Source organism: Notamacropus eugenii, chromosome 1 (assembly GCF_028372415.1).
Source record: "Notamacropus eugenii isolate mMacEug1 chromosome 1, mMacEug1.pri_v2, whole genome shotgun sequence".
In the NCBI taxonomy this organism is placed as follows: domain Eukaryota; kingdom Metazoa; phylum Chordata; class Mammalia; order Diprotodontia; family Macropodidae; genus Notamacropus; species Notamacropus eugenii.
In genome coordinates this window covers 446,618,274-446,639,394 of record NC_092872.1, presented here as the reverse complement: position 1 = coordinate 446,639,394, position 21,121 = coordinate 446,618,274, and the positions used below count along the sequence as shown (strand labels likewise).

At 47.8% G+C, this 21,121-nt stretch overlaps 1 protein-coding gene across 2 annotated transcripts in view; it reads left to right on the top strand.

Annotated features, from left to right (window-relative positions):
- Positions 1–21,121, top strand: part of NR5A1 (nuclear receptor subfamily 5 group A member 1) — a 48,443-nt gene that overhangs the window by 4,836 nt on the left and 22,486 nt on the right. The window contains exons 1-5 of one of the 2 annotated variants that reach the window (XM_072631885.1): positions 1,664–1,819; positions 3,891–4,007; positions 6,284–6,425; positions 10,684–11,315; positions 19,008–19,127. In XM_072631885.1, coding sequence (XP_072487986.1) covers positions 3,906–4,007; positions 6,284–6,425; positions 10,684–11,315; positions 19,008–19,127 — 996 coding nt within the window. In that variant the 5' untranslated portion in view covers positions 1,664–1,819; positions 3,891–3,905. Of the gene's footprint in view, positions 1–1,663; positions 1,820–3,890; positions 4,008–6,283; positions 6,426–10,683; positions 11,316–19,007; positions 19,128–21,121 lie in introns of those variants that run through there. The other variant, XM_072631884.1, reaches the window with a different exon arrangement.

Sequence of the window (21,121 nt, the reverse complement as noted above, 5' to 3'; positions counted from 1 at the left end):
GCTCTATACAGAAGCAAATCAGTCACTCGTCTTTCATTTAGAACGTCGCTCGGAGGCATTCAGAGATGGTGGCTTGCCCCTTCGCTAGTAAAACGGGAGTAAAGGGTTTAATCGCAGGTCTTCCTCAAGCTAAGGCCAATCTTCTCTCCATGACTCCACACATTTATTCTTAATTGACTAACAATATTTCACATTTCAAGCTTTTTAAGTTTGACAAAGCTTTTTGCTTCTAGCAGCCGAGTGAAATAAAACATCCTAGTGTATCCTTGTGTAAGGATTTTTATGCTTATTATACAGATACGGCAACTGAGCCAGAGAGAGGGGAAATGGCCTGCATAGACTATTACAGTTGGAAAGGACTTTAGAGGTCATTTAGTCCAACTCTCCCTATTTTTACAGATGAAGAAACTGAGGCACAGAGAGACGTTAAAAGTGACTTGCCCGTAATCACTAAACTAGTACAGATATGTACCGTGGTATATATGTTTGTTGTTGTATGCTAGGCTCTTCCCCTTTTTCCCCTCAGACTCTTTTGACCTCATCAAATGCCCGCAGGATCATTCTTCAAAGCATTCAGTTCCCGACTTTTCCGAGTCCTGAGTTTCTGGGTTGAGCTACCTGGGAATGGAGTTTGGGCTCCATCCGGAGCTCTGGTGGCTTACCTTCTCGGCAACGCAGGGTTTGGGATGTGTCTCCTCCCACATCTTCACCCCCATTGGTCTCAGACAATCCCCACTCCTCGAACTGAGTAAACATTGAAGAAGACGTAAGAACAAAAACGACCGAACCAAACACCCCTTTAGTCTGTCAGGCTTGCAAACTGTTCCGAGACTGCTGATTTGTGCTTGCTAAGGGTATAAACTGATGGGGTTTTTACTTTCTTCTTTTTCCCAAAGGAAAAGCTGGGAAGCCTGTGTTCTGCCCCCAGAGCTATGCCCTGATGCGTGAGCATCGAATCTTTGAGTACCCCAAATTTTCTTGGCCACAGATGTAAGAGGAGGAGGGAAGTGCAGGCAGAAGGGTTACGGGTTCCAACTCAAGAGATAGGCTCTTAGGACGGAGAATCGGAAAAGACCTTGGAACCTAGAATATTAAGAATGAAATGGCCTATAAAACATACAGTACTAGAGTCAGAACCCATCGGAACTGAAAGGGACATTAGAACATAAAATGTTAAAACTGAAAAGAACCTTGCCAAAGAAGACCTTAGAACATAGAATGTTAAGAGCTTAGAATATAGAACGTGGAACTAAAAGAAACCTTTAAAATCATGTTGTCTGACAATCGTTTTTGTAGAGGAGAAAACAGGGTCCAATACGATTAAATGACATGGTCAAGATCACACAGGTCTTAGGTACTAAGTAGAGGGTGGGCGTGAGGTCGGTGAAGCTGGTACCCCAGACCGTGCTTTCTGAGCTAGAGAAGGAATACCGTATTTACAGGTGTATGAGACATGCCAAGAGTCTCCATTTGCAAGAGATCTGGGGGCTCCCCTGCCGCGAAGAATCACGGTCCCCAGTCAGTACAAGCTCTTCTGAAAATGGGGGTCGCTGTGGGCAGTGATGTGGAGGCTTATATGTAGAGGCTTGTGTGTTCGGTAGGGCTTTTCCCCTCCTCCCCCCTCTGAGGAGGAAGCGGAGGCCGGGGCCGGGGGGCGGAGAAGAGCTCCCCAGATGGAAGCCGCCCAGGAGAGCCCTGCGCCCCCGCCCCCAGGGGCTGTCAGCACCGCGGAGCTGACTCCCCGGAGCTGAGTCGTAGTGCCGATTATCAGCTGCCGGACCGGGTGCGGCTTATAGCCGGCCGGTGTTCATCTGGGCAGGTGGGTCCCAGCGCCTATGATCCCAAAAAGGAGAGGGCCCAGGAGCCCCACAGGGTCACCGAGAGGGAAAGGAGGTGGAGAAGCAGGCAGGCTAGGGACTGGGGTTCGGGCGCGGTTGGATACCGGGACGGGGCGGGTGGATCTTGGGCTCACTCATCTTCCCACTACGATCAGGGCCCCAGCTGCAGGGATTCTGGGGAAGAGTCCTGCCAAGGCGGACAAGCTTTCTAGCGCTGGACTCTTGTCTTTGCTGCAATTGTAGGGCTCTGTCTCTCTCTATGTCTCTGTCTCTCTCCCTGTCTGGATCTCACGTCTCTGTCCCCGTGTGTTTGTCTCCGTATTTGATGTTTTTTACTTTGTCCCTCTGGTTCAGGTGGCTGCTGCTGTTTGTCTCTCTGTCTCCCTATCTCTGTGTGCCTCTGTTTTAATGTCTCTGTCGTTTGCCTCTCAGTGTGTGTCTCTGCCTCCATCTGTTTGTCTGTGTCCGTTTCCATCCCTCCTTTTCCTTGCTTCTGTCAGTATCTGTCTCTGTGGATTCACTGTCTCTGTTTCCATTTCCTTTCCTCGGTCTCTGCTGTTTCTGGCCGTGTCTCTTGTGTGTATTATCTCTGTCTCTCCCCACGTCTTTCGTCTCTGTCGTTGTGTGTCTCTTTCTGAATCTCGGTTGCTAACCCTTCATGTCTGTTTCTGGGTTTCTATGCCCATCTTCGATACCCACGTCTCTCTCCAAGTCTCTGTCTCTGTTTCTCGTGTCTTTGTTTCTGCTTTTCTGCCTCCATTGCCACCCTTCGGTCATTACCCGTGTCTCTCTCCCCCACCCTGTCTCTGCCTAGAGTCCCCATCCTCCCTTGGGCACTCTGTTCCAGTCTCTGCTACGTCTCTGTCTCCACTTCCATGCTTCCGTTGGTTCAACTCTCGTCTTTATAATTTTGTTTCAGGTGCCTCCCCCAGCCCCCAATTTTCTACCTTTTTGCAGTTGCTGTGCGTCTATGCTTCGTATGCCTCAGTTTCTCTCTCTGTCTGTGCCTCTCTTTAGACTTCTAACTTATGTCTGTCCAGAATCTCTCTCTCCTGTCTCTGCATGGGTTTATTTCTATCTTCATAGCCGTTCTTTAGTCCCCGTCTTTCTTGGGGGTCTGCTTCAGTCGGCCTTCTCCAAGCCGCGGCGGCTGGGCCTCTTCCCCAAATCCCCTCTGAATTTGTCTCTTTTTCAATTTTTCCTCTTCAGTATCTCTATCTGGAGGCCATATTTCGGTGTATCTACTTCTCCCTCAGTTTCCATCTCTGACTGTGCGTGTGTATCTCCATGTGATTATTTTTCCGTGTCATTTCTTAGGAATATCTGTCTCTACCTCCTCCGGCCTCTGTTTCCGAACCTGCACTGGGTGTTTCTGCTTCGGGTCTCTTTTTCTTCCAGAGGTCTCTGTCTCCGTTCTTTTTCTCCCCCTTGATCACCCCTCTTTCTGTTTCTGCCCATTGTCACTATGTCTGCCCTCGGTCTCACCAACACCATGTTTTCCCATGATTTCAAGACCTGTCTCTCCTCTTAGTCTCTCCCTCCTCCCTCCCCCGCCCCCCGCACCTTTCCTCTTCTTCCAGGTAGCTAGTTCTCATCTAGTCCTGGAGCTCTTGACTCCGCCGTGCGTGATTTTTGTTGCCAGAAAAGAGCTTTGGGTTGCAAACTTCTACCTCGACGGCACTGGCCTACCTCCTGGCAAGGATCAAGGCCAGGCCCTGTGCTGTGCTGCCTCTGGCTACTGGATCCTGAGGCCCAGCCCGAAATCCAGTTTGAGTCCCTTTAGATTTCACATCCAGTCCGCCATCCCGCCCACCCTCACAGGAGCTGGAGAGGCAAGAGAAAAGGGGCGGGGGGGAGTGGCTGGTCTCTGTAGGGCGCCTCGGGCGCTATAAAGGCTCTGCTGTAGCCCTGAGCCACGCCTGGCTCTGCTGCGCCACCGCCCCCTGCCCCTTCCCTGCTTCTGCACCCTCAGCCCCTGGGCTGCCTGTGATCGATCTGTGGTGACTCTTCCCTTTCTATTCCTCCCACCCCCCCACCCCCACCCCAACCCAGGCAGCCGCCGAGGGCATGGACTATTCGTACGACGAGGACCTGGACGAGCTATGCCCGGTGTGCGGAGACAAAGTGTCCGGATACCACTATGGGCTGCTCACCTGCGAGAGCTGTAAGGTGAGCTGCCCCCGCCAGCCGACCTCCAGACTGAGAGGGATCTGGACGAACTTGGGGTTGGAGGGAGACCCAGGGGAGTTCTGGCGGGGTCACTGACGGGCAGGGGATCGTAAAGAGAGGGACAACGGCCAGGCAGCGCAGTGACAGAGGAACTCTGGCCCCAAGATGGGCTACCAATGGGGAAGAAGAGAGATGAGAACTCTCAGGAAACGGTAGAAAGGACGAAGGGCAGCCAATTACCCGACCCAGGTAGAATGGGAAAGATGGAGAGGGCGAAAGGGGTGCTTTGGCCGTCTGACACAGTGAGTTGGATAGCCTGGGCCAGTCAGATCTGGCTTGGCCCTCCAGGAAAGGGGGAAGGGGAGGGATGCTGACAGACCTGGAGTTTGAGGAGGGGCGGAAAAGAGGGACATGGTTGGAAGGGAGGAGTAACCAATAGGTGCTCTGAGCTGTTGGAGTGACCAGGACAGGACCACAGATCCCTAATAGGTGCACGGGAGTAGTTACCCCAGGGAAGAGGAAGGGGACAGGGAGAGGGTGGGGTGTGGCTGGAACGTGGTAAGGACTGGGACAGACGGAGAGAAAAAGAAGGTGACAGGGTCTCCCCTGTATGAGAAGCAACACAAGCTAAACTTGAGGTGCTTGGGGGAGTCAAGCCGGCACTGTGACGCGACAAGGCGAGGGAGGTGACAGCGGTTTGGCCTTAACAGCGCAGGAGGCGCTGGCTCTGGACAGCTCCTCCTTCCCCTATCCACCTCCCTGAAAGAGGCTTTAGGGTCCGAGGGTGACGATCAAGGATCCAAGAGCCCCGAGGGCCGGCTCTGCAACCCTCTCACGGCTCCTGCTGTAAGAGGCCACGATTTCGTTGCCGTTTGAATTCACGTCCACCACCCCCGAGTTAGGGCAAAAATAAATTTGGGATTCGTCAGACACAAGGCGTTCTCTGTCAACCTGACTAATATTCAGCCCGAAGTGGGCACCTGCCCCATTCTGAGTCTTAACCAGTTTCCTGGGACGTCAATTGCAGAGAGCCTCATCTCTCTCCAATCCCCTTTAATCCCAGTTAGGAAGGGTCTCGGTTAGTTCTGGGGGCCACTGTCTTTCAAGGTAAAAAAGGGGTCCCTGGGCCCCCTTTGTGGGGGAGACAGATCTTCTCCCTGTCACCTCCTCGTACCTGGCTCTCACCTAGTCTCGGGACCCGAATCTTTCCTCGGAGCTGCGTAGAAGCTTTTTCGCTGCGTTCCGGTGCGGATTGCGCGCGAAGAACCTAGCTTGGAACAAGCTCTTCTCCCTGCGCAAAAAACCTTCAGCTTCTCTTTCGCACAGCCCCTCTTTGGTCCACACTAGTGCGTTAACCCCTTCCCAGTTCCCTGCTCCGGGGGTCTCCTCAGCCAGAGCAAAGGCAGTTCCGGGCGACCCTGAGCTTCCTCGCTTTCCTGCTAATGTCTTCCAGTCTCGGCCTAACTATGGAAACCCTATCCCTTATTCTCTGTCCTTGTATCTTCCTTCCCCAATTCCCCCCGCCCTCATATCCTCTCCTCTTTCCCTGTATATTCTTGACTCTCCACATCCCTATTCTCGACTTCTTCCCCTCTATGTTTTCTCAAATTACTTACTTTGTCTTTTATCCATATCCTTTCCCCAATCCTCTCTCCAGCTGCCTTTCCCTTTTGCCATCCTTACTCCCCATGTCTTTTCACTCTCCCAAGGTCCCCTCTCCTATCCCTAAGTCTCTTCCCCGTCCCTCATCTCTTGGTCTTCTCTTTGCATCTCTTGGATGCCCGAGTGCTTTCCTCATCCCCTGGCATCCTCTCCACTTGTCCTCTCTCTCTCTTCCATCTATTTTCTTCTCACTCTCCACATCTTTTTCTCTTCCTGGGATCCTTTGCTTTTATTCTTGGGTCCTCTCCTCTTTCCCCACATACTTTCCCGCCTTCTTTTTTCCTTTTACCCTTCCACAGTCCTTTCTTCTCTTCCCTAGTCAGTTTCTCAGTCCTCCAGCGCTCTCGCACATTTCATTTCCTATCCCACTTTTTCCAGTGTTCTCCCTCCTCCTCCATGTCCTCTTTCATCTCTCAGAATCCTTTCCCCAGGCCTCTTCCTGTAATCTCTCTCTTTTCTTCCCCTCTTATTCTCTCCTCCTCCCACAGCTTCTTCCATCAACCTCTACCAGCTCCCTCTCCCCTACGCAGGTGCTTTCTCCCCCTCCTCCCTCATCTGGCCTCCCCTCCCAGACTCTCCGGTGCTAACTCCCTCCGTATCTCCCCGGGACACAGGGGTTCTTTAAGCGCACGGTACAGAATAACAAACACTACACGTGCACCGAGAGCCAGAACTGCAAGATTGACAAGACACAGCGTAAACGATGCCCCTACTGCCGCTTCCAGAAGTGCCTGACTGTGGGGATGCGGCTGGAAGGTGGGTGACACTCGAATCTCAGCCCCAGCCCTAGCATGCCTATGTCCTGTCCACAGATTCTTCTTTCTCCTTCCTCCCTCCTTCTTCAACCCACGCTGGTTCCTCACTCTGCAGGGTGTAGAATGGGAACAAGAACTGAGTTTATTGTAACGAGACAGAAGGGCTAGGAAAGCTGGTGAAGAGAGCCGAAAGGAGGGGGCCCGACTTGACCAGTGCAATGAGTGGGAGGGGCATGTAGGTGACAAGGACACTGGAGGAGAGGGCCTCAGTGATACATAAAGAGCTTTTGACTGGGGTCTACGTTATTCTAGGCGTGGTTATTCCTACTGATCCTGACCTCTAGAGATCATAGGGTTTCATTAACTTACCAAGAGAGCTAATGTAGTGATAAGAGTAAGGGAAAATGAACCACAAGTCTGGGCTCTACTTCTGCTAACTCAGTGTAACTTTCCTTGGATAAGGAATTTGACATTTCCTCCTATGCAAAATGAGAGATGTTGGTTTGGATGGAGCCATTTCATGATTCCACATTGAAAATCCCTTCTGTCCAACTCTTGGCTTCTGCATTCTAAAGTCCTTTTCATTGATTCTCTATGAATCTCAAGGGACATTGATATCTTAGCCTCCCCCCTTAAGGACTTTTACTTGAGCCTAGGAGAAAGACAGCATTAGACAACTTAAATTCATGTAGTATTTTAAGCTTTTCAAAACTGTATCTTCAGCATGAGACAGAGAATGCAGATATTATTATCCCCATTTTACTGATGAGGAAACGGAAACTTAGAAAGGGCAAATGATATGTTCATTTGTTCATACAGCCAGAAAATTGGCAGAGCTAAGAGTAGAACATGGGTCTATTGAATTAAAATCTATCACTTCTTTTACGCTGCCTCTGAGTATGGAGGAGTAAGCAAGTATAGGATGCCCTCTGGGATCCAAATCAGTTGTACTGGAACAGGGCTGGGATATACAAACTTTACATGTTCAGACTCTTCTCCCAGATATTGACATTAGACATATATTGTCACGTCACTGGCTCGAAGAAACCCATGTGGTATGGAGTTGGAAGGTCTCCTTTGAGAACAAAATAGTTTGAATAAATTAGAATCCATCAACTTGTCTATCCAAACACACCTTTATTAAGCACCTACTGTGTGCATGACTCATCACTGGGGGAGGTGGTGCAAAAATGAATAAATTATAATCTCTTTCCTCAGGTAGTTGGTAGAAGGGGAGATGAAATGTATAAAAAATTGCAAAAGTAAACAAAAGAACTTGATGAGGTGATGGAGAGAGGTACAAACAAAATACAATAAACCCTGCTTAGAGGAAAGAAAGTTCACTTCTGGCATGATAGGGGAGGAGAGGGAAGGGAAAAGCTCAGGGAATACTCCATGGAGGAGATGGCATTTGAGCTAAGCTCTGAATATGATCCAGAAAGGTTTCTTCAGCCAGCCAAGCTGCAATGCTGACTGCTGGATTTTCCTGTGGTCCTCTTTACACAGGGGATATAAGAAATGCACTAATCCATTTTCAAACTCTTCCAAATTCCCTTTTCTCCATGGGTGGAGGGAGAAGAGAGGAAGTTCATAATTCAAAACTCAAAGAACAATAGAACATGGGATGTTAGCACCAAAAAACCTTAGAATGTAGAACTTTTGTTGTTAGGGCTAGAGAAGACCTGAGAACATGAACTGTTAGAAAAAAGAACTTTATAGCTGGAAGGTTCCTTAGAAGTCACCTAGTTGGAGGCAGTGGGGTATAGTGGGAAGAGCATTAACACTGAGGTAAAAGGATGCAGGTTCCAATCTCACCTGCCATTGCTTGCGTGTCCTTGGCCATATTATTTCATTTCCCCCTACTCTAGTTTCCTCATCTATAAAATTAAGGGAGCTGGGTTAGATGATCTCTGAGATCCCTTCTAGCTTCTAAGATCTAAGATATTTTCATCTTAGAAAGGTGATAGAAGCTATTCAAGACCACAAAGTGATTTAACAGCCAGGGCAGAACTAGGTCCCATGCCTGCTGACTTACCAGCTAGGACGTTTTCCATGGCACCATAAAGTCAGCATAATTACATACATTCCTCAACACGGGCTGGGAAGTGGGGGGCAGGGAGCTGGGCAATGCTATCTCTGTGAGTCTCAGAAACAGAGGTGAGAATAACAGGGGAGATTCTAGAAAAAAAGAAAAAAGAGCCTAGCACGAGCTTTGACCTAGAACAGTGACTGATTGAGGCCTCCTTCTCTCCTTCCCTCTGTCCCTCCCTCTACTCTTCCTGGGCCAAGGGAGGGCTCTCCCTGATCCTCATGAGGCTCTCAGTCTTCGCTGGGAGATGGTGGGGGAGGGGCACAGAGTACAGAAGGAAGGAGGGAGGAGGGAATGCTGTGCTGCAGAGAAGCACCTGTTCCCAGCCAAGTGACACATTCTTGGGCTGTGGGAGGAACATCTGGCTGGGGACTGGAGAGGCCTTCCCGGGGGGAAGAAGCTTCCGGAAGAGCTGGACAGGGAGGCTGCCTCTCTCAGGTTAGAATAAAATAGAGATCAATTTATGCTTTCATTCAAACACATGCTTACCGAGCACCTACTGTGTGCCAGGCCAATTGATCTTCATTGTAGGAATTACAAAGATGAATAAAACCATTTCCCTGTCATCAGGGCTCCGACAACCTTCTAACAAGGAGAAGAGACATGTATGCAATGCAACATAATACTCATTTATTAAACACCTAGTGTGTGCTGAGCACTATGCTCAGGGAGATACAAAGTATAGATAGGAAAAGAAAACACTAGCTTCCAAGGGAGCCCATAACACTAAGCCCTACTTGATACAGGCAGGATTTCTCTCCCATAAGGCAATGGAGCATGTTACTCCCTTCCCCCCTAAGAAAAGACACCAGCAGCCCCAGTCCCTTTCTGCAATGGGAAAGAGGAGGAGTAGGAGGCTCATTTCCCGATATTGCCCTTGCTTAAATCTAAGAGAGCAGATCAGAGTTGGATTGGACAATGTGAGGCCAGGGGAACAATTTATCTGGAAGGTACAGAGAATGAAGTGGTTTCCAAACTGAGGCAGAGCCATATTCCTTAGAATACCGACTGTGGTGGATTGCCAGTCACCTGAAGTAATTCAGAAACTTGTTTGATGCGTGAGTTTGGGTCATTTTTTTATGGAGGATACATGATACACCTGTGAAAGTGTAGTTGGTAAGGCACTTCCATTTAATCTAATCACAGTCAGAGAATGTCAGAGCTAGAAAGGACCTTAGAACATAAATGTCAGAGTTAGCTGGAACCCTAGAACACAGACTGTTAGAACAAGATGAGAGAATGTGGGAGCTTAAAGGGACCTCAGAATATAGAACAATAGGGACGGAAGGGACTGTAATTCCATTCCATTCAACAAACATTGATTGCCTACTGTATACAAGGTGCCGTATTAGGGGTTGAGGGTACAAAAAGAGAAAAAACTAAACAAGTCTTTTCCTTTAAGAAGCTTACATTTGGAGGAATGTAACCTGTATATCAATAAACATAAACTAATTTGAAAAGGGAGAAAAGGCTAAAGGGTGTGGGGGTGGCATTTGAGCAAGGACCAGGGAAACCTTAATGGAGGAAGTAGGAATTAATTGGAGTACTGAAGGAAAATAAAGATTCTGATAAGCAGATTTGAGGAGTTTCCAGGTATGGGGAATAGGTTGTGTAAACACGTAGAGGTGAGAGAAGGAGTGTCAGATTCAAAGAACAGTTAGCTAGTGCTACAGTTTGGCTGGAAGGCATGGTTCATGAAAGGGAATATGTGAAGTTAGAGCAGGAAGAGGGGTTGGAACCAGACTGTTGCGGGCCTTGAATGCCGAGCTAAGGAGTATGTATTTTATCCTAGAGGCTGTTGAGATCCAATGAAGTTATTTTGAGTAGAGGAAAGACATGGTCAGAATCTGGGATGTTAGAACAAAGAATCTTAAAATGAACACAAAGTTTCAAACCTAGAACACTAGGGTCAAAAGGAACCTTAGAGATCATCTAGTTCAGTGCCTTCATTTTATAGATGAGAAGCTGAAGCCCATACAGAAGAAATAGCCTGCCACTCGGTAAGTTTGTTGCAGATCTGGAGCATCGTGCTTTCATTTATTAACCTCTAAGAGCCAAGGTGGGCATGGGGGACAGAGATTGAGGAGAGGAGATAAGGGAGGCCAAGGTGGCTTCTCTCTAATCAGTCTAGGAGGACTTCTTGACAAGATCCTTCTTGCCTTTGTCATAGCTGTTCGGGCAGACCGAATGCGGGGTGGAAGAAACAAGTTTGGTCCCATGTACAAGAGAGACCGTGCCTTAAAACAGCAGAAGAAGGCCCTGATCCGAGCCAATGGATTCAAGCTTGAGACGGGTCCATCCATGGGACCTCCTCCACAAACTGACTACCCCTTGGCTCCAGCCCTCCACCCAGGGGCCAAGGGCTTGGCACCTGCACCACCTGCAGGGCCTCCTGGAGACTATGAGCGGGGCCCTTATGGTCCACCAGGTGTACCTATGGCGGTGCCCACCCATGGCCCATTGGCTGGCTATCTCTACCCTGCCTTTCCTGGCCGTGCCATCAAGTCAGAGTATCCAGAGCCCTATGCTAGCCCCCATGAGCCAGCCCCACCCTATGGCTACCCAGAGCCCTATCCTAGTGGCCCTGGCCTGCCAGGGGTCCCAGAGCTCATCCTCAAACTGCTGCAGCTAGAGCCTGATGAAGGCCAGCTCAAGGCCCGAATACTGGCCTGCCTACAGGAGCCTTCCAAGGGCCGGCCTGATCGGCCCACACCTTTTGGTCTCATGTGCAAGATGGCTGATCAGACGCTCTTCTCAATTGTTGAATGGGCTCGGAGTTGTGTGGTCTTCAAGGAACTGGAGGTGAGTGGCCAAGGACAATGTTTCCCTTATCCCTTTCCTTCCTCTCCTCTTTCCTTTTCCTCTCCCCTACCTCCTCTTCTTTCCTCTCTCTTTTCTTCTTTTTCAGTCTCTTTTCTCTCCCTTTCTCTCTTTTTTCCTTCCACATCTATCTCCCTCCCTCCCTTTTTTTCTCCCCCTCTCTTCTTTCTCTCTTTCTCCTCAAACCTTTTTTCCCTTTCTGCTGTCTCTCTGGGTCAGAAGTTGGCAGTTCTAATGAGAGTGACAAGCCCACACCTTCTAGTGTGATGTGTCATGGGAAGAGTATGAATTAGAAGTCGGGGGCTTAGGTTGGCTTTTCTGACTCTGCTGCTTTTTAGCTGGGTGATCCCAGGGTAAGTTGCTTCTTTCCTATGTGCCTCTGGGCAGCATCTTCTACTGTAAAATGGCAGGTGTGGACCTAAGTATCTCTAAGGTCCCTTCCAGGTCTAGGCTTCTATGACATGGCGGAGAACTAAGCCAACAACATCTCGGTTTCCATTCCTGCTTCTTCTTCCTTGCCTTCCTCTTTGATTTCTTCTTTCCAGCTCCCTTTGACTGCCCCACTCCCTTCTCTCCTTTCTCTTGTCTTCCTCTCTTTAGCTAAGTTCTAGTGCTAGGATCCTCATTTTGAAAGATAGAAACAGAGACCCATGGAGATTAAGTGACTTGTGCAATGAGACAGATAGTAATTAGCAGTAATCAGTCATCACTGTTTTGGCCTTCAAATCTATCACTCTTTCTGCTATACCATGCTCTTTCTAGTCTCTCTCTCTCTCTCTCTCTTTCTGTCTCCCCCCACATTTCCCTCTCTCCCTTATTTTTCTTTCTCCTTCCCTCTTTGATTTATTTGAATCATAGAACTGCATGAGAAAGAGCCTCAGATGTCATCCAGGCCAATGACTATTCTGTCTGTTTCTCTTGTTTTCTCCTTATCTTTGTGGCATACACTGTGGTGATAAGAGCAATGGACTGAGAGTAAGGAGACCTGGACTCCAGTCTGGTTCTTCCATTTATTTGTTATGTCATGTTGTATGAGTTACTACTCCTTGGGCCTCAGTTTCCTCTTTTGTAGAATGGGAGGGGTTGGATGAGATGACTTCTAAGATGCTGCCCAGTTCTATGATCTCTTGCATCTCTGCTGTCTTTGATTCTCTGATAGAGGAGATGGCATCAGTTCAGAGGTTTCTCCTTTACATAGCTTCTCTGAATACGTAATGGCCAGAATGGGATGCTGGATCCTTTTGGTCCTCTGGGCTTATAGAAGGGGTGTTTTATTGGGTACTCTGCGTGCCTGGCCCTGCCCACAGCTGGAGACTAACGCAGGACAGGATAAGGGTTTCCAATCTTGGTTGCCTATGCTGTACAAAGTGGGAAATTTACCTCTGAACCATTGAGTATGACTGATATTTGGGTTTCAAGGTTGAACCCTCTCCATATATACTAATCTTTGGAAGACACTCTTATGGAAGGGAAATCATTGGGGTGTGGTATCATGGCAAGGATTTGAAAGGAATTAGAGAGGGCATTTTTACTAACCTTTGTCTCTGATTCTTCTTATGTGGGAGTGACTCTGAGTTCTTTTAATAAAAATTATTTTTTCCATGTAAAAATCTATTTTCCCATTTGTACCTCCCCACATCAATTGAAAAAGAAAAAAACCCTTTGTTACAAATATGCATAGTCAAGCAAAAATCCCTACATTGACCATATCTAAAATTTATATATACATATATATATGGATATGTGTATGTGTACATTGGCTACATTCCTACATTGGCTATGTCTAACACGTGAATACACATTGTATGCGTGTACATACATGTGTGTATATATGTATGTATTGATTTGTGAATGTATACACATATTTGTGTATATAGTGTGTTACTATATATTATATATGTGTTATTATATACATTGTTCTGCTGGTTCTGCTCCCTTCACCCTGTTTACAGTTCAAACCAGTCTTCCCAGGTTTCTCTGACTCTGGGTTCTTGAAGACTGTGAAGGCGAGCTCTGACTAATCCTACCAACCTGAAAAGGCCTGGGATAGACAGGCTTGTTAATGGACTGTGCTTGTGTGTCTCGGGACCAGTTTCACTAAGTATGGGACAGACAGCTCATTGCTGAGTTGTCTGCAAGTGGATGAATTTTCTGGCTTCAGCAATTCTTAGGGAAAAACTACCTGATCCTAGAAAAGTTCGTGCATTGGTAGAAGGAGTCATTGTGGTACAGTGGAAAAATCATTGACTCTGGAGTCAGAGAACCTGGGTTCAAATTCTACCTTTGACATGGTGGAAATGACAGGTTGGGCAATTCACTCTGGATTGCAGCATTCCCATCTCTAAAATGAAGGGTGAGAAGAGATGATCTTTACTGTCTCTTCTTGCTCTATGCCTATGACCCTATGATTCCTATAGAAACGAGTCTTTGATGTGTCAAAGGAATAGGAATGGGGAAGTAGGGTAGGTGGGATCTTCCTACTGATTCTGTTCTTGGCAGAGGCACCCTGGCCTCCGTCTTGTATTGGTCTTCCAACTCTTGGGCTGATTCCCTTCCATTCCCTGTCCCTCAGGCTGAGATAAGGAGAAAGGCAACAGCCACAGTAGAGACATAATAAAGAACTTCCCAGTAAGATGGAAACTTCCCTCTTATACGGAGCAATAGTTCTTAGGGAGCTGGTGGGAACTCCCGTGCCTACAACTTGAGAGAACCAGGGAGAAGGCCAGGATAAATACCTTCAGGAGGGTACCCCTGGGGTGTTCCACTTTATATATTTTGACATGCTGCTGCATTTTCCCTTTCTACGTGTTTGGCCTAACATTTTGAGGTCCTACAGTCTATCACTGAGGTGGGAAACAAGATTGACCTCTGCACCCTACTAGCTCTCAGAGTTTCAGCCTCTGCTGATTTCAGGCAGTTAAGGGGGGGTGTCTCTGTGGGTAGTGGCTGTTTGTCTCAGTCCTATCAGTGTTTGCTTCCCATTCCAGCCGAGATGTTGTTGTTCCTGGACCTGGACTGTAAACAGTGGGGCCAAACTGGGCTCTAGGGCTGGAGCAGCCTTGACTGGCTCTTGTCTGTGCTGATGGCTACAGAGCCCCAGCTTCCTCTGGGCATGCAGGGCACAGCTTGATGTCTCTCCTGGGAAAAAGAGGGGAGACCAAAGGCCCTGTCTGTTCTCAGAACTGAACTGGGCTGGACTATGGGATAACATCTGTTCTTGGGTGGAGGTGAGGACCTCGGGAGGATCATCATTTTCCATCTTAGATACCTGAGGTGTGGTCTATCAACTCCAGAGGCTGTGGTTCATCCTGGGAGTAAGAAGGTCAGGGGGATAGGGAGAGTCTGAGGGTATTCTTCGGTCTTTCTGTGGCTGTTGGAGTGAAGTTAGCTGATACAGCCTTGGAGGCCTAGGCAAGAACTGTGTTTACTAACATAAGCCATAATTCATATCTGAATGGAGACTGACATGGAGTTTGGGGTAGCTGTGAGGTAGGATTAAATAAGCCTGGAAATATTACAGTGGTAGGGGGGAAAGAGAGTCAACAGGACACCTGGGAAGGCAAATCATTTCTTCTGTGGAGGACTCTGGCTTCAACTGGAGGCAGTTAGAGGGGCAGCAGTAGCAGACACAGCCTGGGGCTTGTATAGCTCTAAATTCCAGTGCAGGGCCTGGGTAATAAGGTGCCATTCCCATGAGTGTTTCCCATCTAGGAGAAGCAAGGCTCTCTGCCCATTTTGGGGAGTGTTTTTTCCTCTTCTACTGGCTGGGCCTTCCTGCTTCCTGTCTCCTCTGCCAGGGTCAGCACTGAGCCCAAGAAACACCATTCACGGTATATTACAATATTCTTAAAACATTCGTAGTGTCCTACACCATTGGACACCACGCATAGTGTTGTTATAATATTATTAAAACAGCTATGCAGATAAGTCCCACCCTGGACTACAGAATGCTCTCCCCAGCTTGGCCTACATGCACAATTTTTCCTACCAGCCCCTCTGCCCTGGGGACCTTGTGAGAGTAAGCAGCCTATGAAATCAGAGGCTTGGATGAGGACGAGGGCAGCTGGAAGGTTCTGCCCCGTTCCTTTACATGGCAGAGCATCCCAGAACCCACCCTTCACTCTCCTTCAGAAGGGCTATGGATAATCTATTCCCCTGAGTGCATCTGTTGCACAGGCAGCCCCCAGGAAGACAGAAGACTTGAACCCATAGGCTGTTAGGGCTGGCAGGACTTTAGAAGATAGGATGTCAGACTGTTGGGAGTAGAAGGAACCTTAGAATATAGAAGAGACATAGAAGAAGAGACATAGGGCAGAGAATGTTAGAGTCAGAAGGAACCTTGGGACATAGAACATAAAATCTCAGGGTTGAACCAAACCTCTCCTGAGTGATAAGTGAATGCTTAGTCCACTGAGGCTCTTGGGAGCAAATTTGTCCTAACTTCTTCTATTCAGATAGCCTGTCCACTGCTGTTCTGCATACTGCCCAGGAGAGTTCCAGCCAATCTCGGTTCTGTCCAGGTCCTGAGCAAACCCTGTGCAATCCTGAAGGCTGGAGAAGAAGGGGAGGGGGTTAGAAAGAGAGCAGGGGAGGGCCATGGGGGGAGGGTATGGCTAATAGTCCCTTTTGACATCAGTTCACACTCCACGTCTGGCCTTTGAAGCCCCCCGGAGCCACGATTGGCAACAGATTTAACTCCCCAGATATATGGTTTCATTTAAGGGGCAGTAATTCTGTCAGTCTGTCTCTGACAAATGAGCCCCCTGCCTGCCACTCTGTAGGGCCAGCCGGGAGCGTGTCAACCACCCGAGAATTACAGACCCGAGCTGGCCTTCGGCAAGGAGACTAATCAGAGTATGGAGGGTGCAGGGGGCTCCGGGGGTTGGTCTGCTGTGAGAGGGCCTCGGCAGGCCAGGGGTGGGGGCGACGGGAGCGAGGTCAGCATGACATCCATAAATACCCTTCTGGAACGAGACGGGATGAGATATGTCAAGGTGCAGGGGAAGATTTGCAGCCTCCCCTGGTCCAGAGAGGAGGACTTGTAGGCTGTAGGGAGTGGGGCTGGCCCAGGGGAGTGGTGGCCAACTTTGTCCTAGGGGCTATAAATTTCCATTTTTATATATATTTCGGAGAGGAGGTAGGGCATGTGCACGAGGACAAGGGAATAACCTTTAACTTGAGCCTCATGAAGGTTAAACCAATTGTCTTTGGTTAAATGAGGGTCCCAGCCACCTGCCTTCTAATGGACACACAGAATCATATAATGCTTGAGCAGACAGGGGCCTTAGAACGTAGAATGTCAGAGCTGGAAGGGACCTCAGAACATAGAATGTGAAAGTGTGAGGAACGTGAGAGATCATCCGTCCATCTCCCTCCACATTTGTAGGATGAGGAAATTGAGCCTCAGTGAAGGAAAATGACTCACCCAAGATCTCTGAAAATGAATGATGGAGATAGGACCAGAGGCAGGGGTGCACTGGAGCCAGTTCAGTCATGCTGAGCTGATTATTAAATTTTCAGCATGAGCATTGACACCACAGAAGTCAGAAAATGCTGATGAATCAGGGCTGGATTCATGATTGTGTTGATTGTCTAGACTTAAGAAAGTGGTGGAGAAAATGTGAATAATGTAGTAGATTAAACTTCAGTGTGTCCTGCATAGCCTTCCCCTCCACCCCCAGTCGTTTGTTAAACATTTCCCAGCACATCCCTGACTAGAGCTCATGTCTCCCAGGCTAGTGATCTTTTCCATTTCATGCTTATTTTCCATCTCTTAGGGGCAGCTAGGTGGTGCAGTGGATAGAGCACCTGTGCAGGAGTCAGGAGGACCTGAGTTCAAATCTCACTTCAGACACTTGACACTCACTAGCTGTGTAACCTTGGGCAAGTCACTTAACCCCAATTGCCTCATCCTGGGTCATCTCCAGTCATCCTGATGAATGTCTGGTCACTGGATTCAGATGGCTGTGGAGGAGAGGTGAGGCTGGTGACCTGCACAGCTCTCCCTCACTCAAAACAAAGTCAAGTGCAAGTCATGTCATTATTTTTCTGATGGCATGGTCTTCTTGGGCAAGGAAGGATGAACACATGTCCATCTCTTAACTAAGCATAGAGATGAGTCAAAATTGAAGCAGGAAGGAGAGTCTGAAAGAGGTTCCATTGCTGCCCAAGGAATTGGTAGGAATAGGTCAGTCACTCCAAGCATAATTATGATGGATTGAGTTAGGGCTGCCTCTTTACATTGGACTGTGAGAAACAGGATCTCTGGGTTCAAGCCCAGCTTTGTGACCTTGGGGAAATTAACTGACTTTGGACCTCAGTTTCTTGATCTTTCTAATGGGGATAATCATCCTTCTATTGCTTCCCTAATAGGGCTGTTATGGAGAAAGCTTCTATTGTTATTTACATAGTAGTACCTCTCCTAACTATAGTCTTGTTCTATCTTTAGAGCCACCTCGTGTGGGAGACAAGGATTCTTATCCTCATTTCATAAGAAAATTGAGGTCTAGAGAGAGGAAACAATTTATAGGATTCACGGCAAAGCTGGGATCTCCTGTTTACCATCCCCAGACTCTTTTAAGCTAAGGAGGGGTAGGGTGGGGCAGAGCTAAGGTTAGGAGGAGTAAAGTCTGAGTTGACTTTTGACAGTGCTGATCTCTGGGGCCGGAGTTTGTGTATGGTAGCTGTTCTGGGCCTTCCACATTCCTGGGTCATGGTGACCCCTTCCCCCTAGCCTGGCTTCGAGAGATCTTTTTTATCTCCCATCTCATTCTGCTCCAGCACTAATAGCCCTGGGAGTGGAGGCTCCCTTTTTATCTCTAGGGTTCTGGCTCCGAGTTTTCCAGGTCAGACCCCATATCATCCTCTCCTTAACCATGAACCTTCTGCAGGCCAATGGTCCCCTGTTTTATGCTCTGTATGCCGTCCTGTTCAATTGTTACAGCTGGGCAGTGGGAGAGAAGGGAGAGGGAGGATGAGGAAGATTGAGGAGGAAATTGAGACAGGGAGGGAGCGCACACAGCGTTGAACTCTATCTAGGTTCAGCCCCTCCCCATGTCAGGCAGGTTGTTGAACTGATAGTTGGTCCCGTTAGACATAAGGAACTTAGCCACTGTGAGGTAGCCATTCATGATTAGTGGTTTCAGAAAGCCTGGTATAATTCACTATGTGACCTTGGGCCAGTCCCTTCCTTTGTCTGAGCCTCCATTTTTTCATCTGTAATATGAGGGATTTGAACCAGAGCATCTCCCAAGCTGCCTTCCAACACTAATATCTCATGGCACATGTTCTTATGTTCTGAGGTCCCTTTCATCTCTAACATTTCTATGTTCAGAGATCTTTTGACACTAATATTCTGTGTTCTCACATATGTCCTAACCCTAACCTTTCATGCTATGAAGTTTCTTTCAACTCTAACAAACATTCTGTGTTACTAAGGTTGTTCAAGAGCTGGGGATGAGGAGGCTCCCAATGTGGGCCTGAGGACCTAGAAGGCTGAGGGTTGAGAGGGGGCCTCAAACCCAGGTCTTCTGAGACCTGCTCTGGTCTTCCCTCTACTACATTACAAATGCCCCTCCAAATCATACCTCCCCTGCAGGTTCTCTGGATACAGAGCTAGGGCTCACAGATTGTGGTCTGCTCAGCTAATTCCTCCTCTCTGTGCCTCTGTGACAGGTGGCTGACCAGATGAAACTTTTGCAGAATTGCTGGAGCGAGCTGCTTGTCTTTGACCACATCTACAGACAGATCCAACATGGGAAGGAGGGGAGCATTTTGCTGGTCACTGGCCAGGAGGTACCATTTTTTTCTTCTTTCATACCCCCTCCTCTAACCTCTACCTTCCTTGTCCTCTCCCCCTGTTCTTGGCAATATTTTGGGACCTCTCATTCTCTAGGACAGGGGTGGAGAACCTGCATCCTTGAGGTCACATGTGGCCCTCTAGGTCCTCAAGTGTAACCCTTTGATGGAATCTGTCAAAGTTGGATTGTGTTAAAGGGCTGCACTTGAGGACCTAGAAGGCCACATGTGGCCTCATGGCCTCAGATTCCCCACCTCTACTCTAGGATGTATATGCTGGGTGTGAAGTTCTAGAGGATGAGATTCCAGGCAGGAACAGAATTTTCTTTCTGTTCTCTATCCTATTCAGTTGTTTGTGTGTTTTAGCTATTCCCCTTTTCCAAGTATTTGAGTTACAGTGCCTTCTATATGTCTCTACCTTTGCATATTCCCCACTTTCCCTCTTAGCTCCTAGAGATACAAGTTGGGTTTCTCAAGAGAATTTTAGAATGATAATTAATAATAATACTAATAGATTTCTATAGTGCTTCATTTTCCCAAAGCACTATGGATTTATATGGGTTGTTCAGGAATCATTAGCCTCATTTTATAGATAAGAAAACTAAGATTTGAGAAGGGAAATGACTTACTCAAGGTCCTACATCTAGTTCTCTATCAGTGAAGTGAGGAAGGGAATCCAAGTCTGTGGGCTTCAAGCCTAGGGCACTGAGTAGAAGGACACAAAAGTGTTAACTGCTAAGAGGCAATATCACAGCTGATCACACGACTTGCAACTAGACCATTACAATATGGAATCTCCGAGCTGGAAGGGATCCTTGAGAACATCTAGTCCAATCTCTATTTCACAAATGAATCTCTTCATTGCCATGACTCAAAACTCATCAAGGAGTCTCCCTTGGAACACATCTAGTGAGAACACTTTACACTAAAAGGGAGTCTGGTCCTCTCTTACTAACCACTCCCCACCCCATTTAAAACCTTACACATGGCATTCTCAGAGATGAAGTTTTGATTCTCTCCAGCATCATTTATCTCCCCAATTTGAGAGCTTGACTTGAAAAAAAATGAGAAAGGAAAATAAGTGTGCCTTATGTGTGTGTGTGTGTGTGTGTGTGTTGATTTATGGTATCATAGGTCAGCTAGATGGTTCAGTGGATAGAGTGCTAGACCAGGAGTCAGGAATCCCTGAGCTCAAACCCAGCCTCAGGCATGTAGTAGCTGTGTGACCCTGGGCAAGCCACTTAACCTCTGTTTGTCTTAATCCACTGAAGAAGGAATTCAAAACCACTCCAGGATCTTTGACAAGAAAACCCCACAAACAGTATTGGTGTGTTATGGTACAAGGGGGTCACAAAGAGTTAGACACAACTGAACAACAACAAATTATGGATTTAGAACTGAAATAATGGATCTTAGAGGTCATTTAATATAACCTCCTCATTTTATAGATGAAGAAACTGAGGCCCACAGAGAGAAGTGATTTACCCAAGGTCACACAGAGGGAAGTAAATTGATGAGCTAAGATTTGAACCCAGGGCCCCTTGACTACAAATTCAATGTGCTTTCCAGTGTGTTTGTGAGAACTTTCTGTGTATTGGAGAGCATTTGGCATATTTGAGTATGCATATGTATCTGTGGTCATATACGTGTGTTAATATATATGTGGATACAAGTATATATGTCTATGTGTTTAAGGTTGTGAACGTGTGTATGTGCACTCATGTGACATCCTGCCTGTGTGGGAGAGAGTATATGCATTGCAGAGGTGTGTGTGTGTGTGTGTGTGTGTGTGTCTGTGTGTGTGTGTGTGTGTGTGTGTCTGTGTGTGTGTGTGTGTGTGTCTGTGTGTGTGTCTGTGTATGGGAGGCGCACATGTGCCCTGGAGGGCCTCCTTGTAGCCATGTGTTGGAAACAGCAGAGAGCTGCAGGCCTGCTCCTGCCCCCTCGGCCTCCTGACCCTGCTCAGGGAGCTGAGTCTGAGCCCAGCTCCC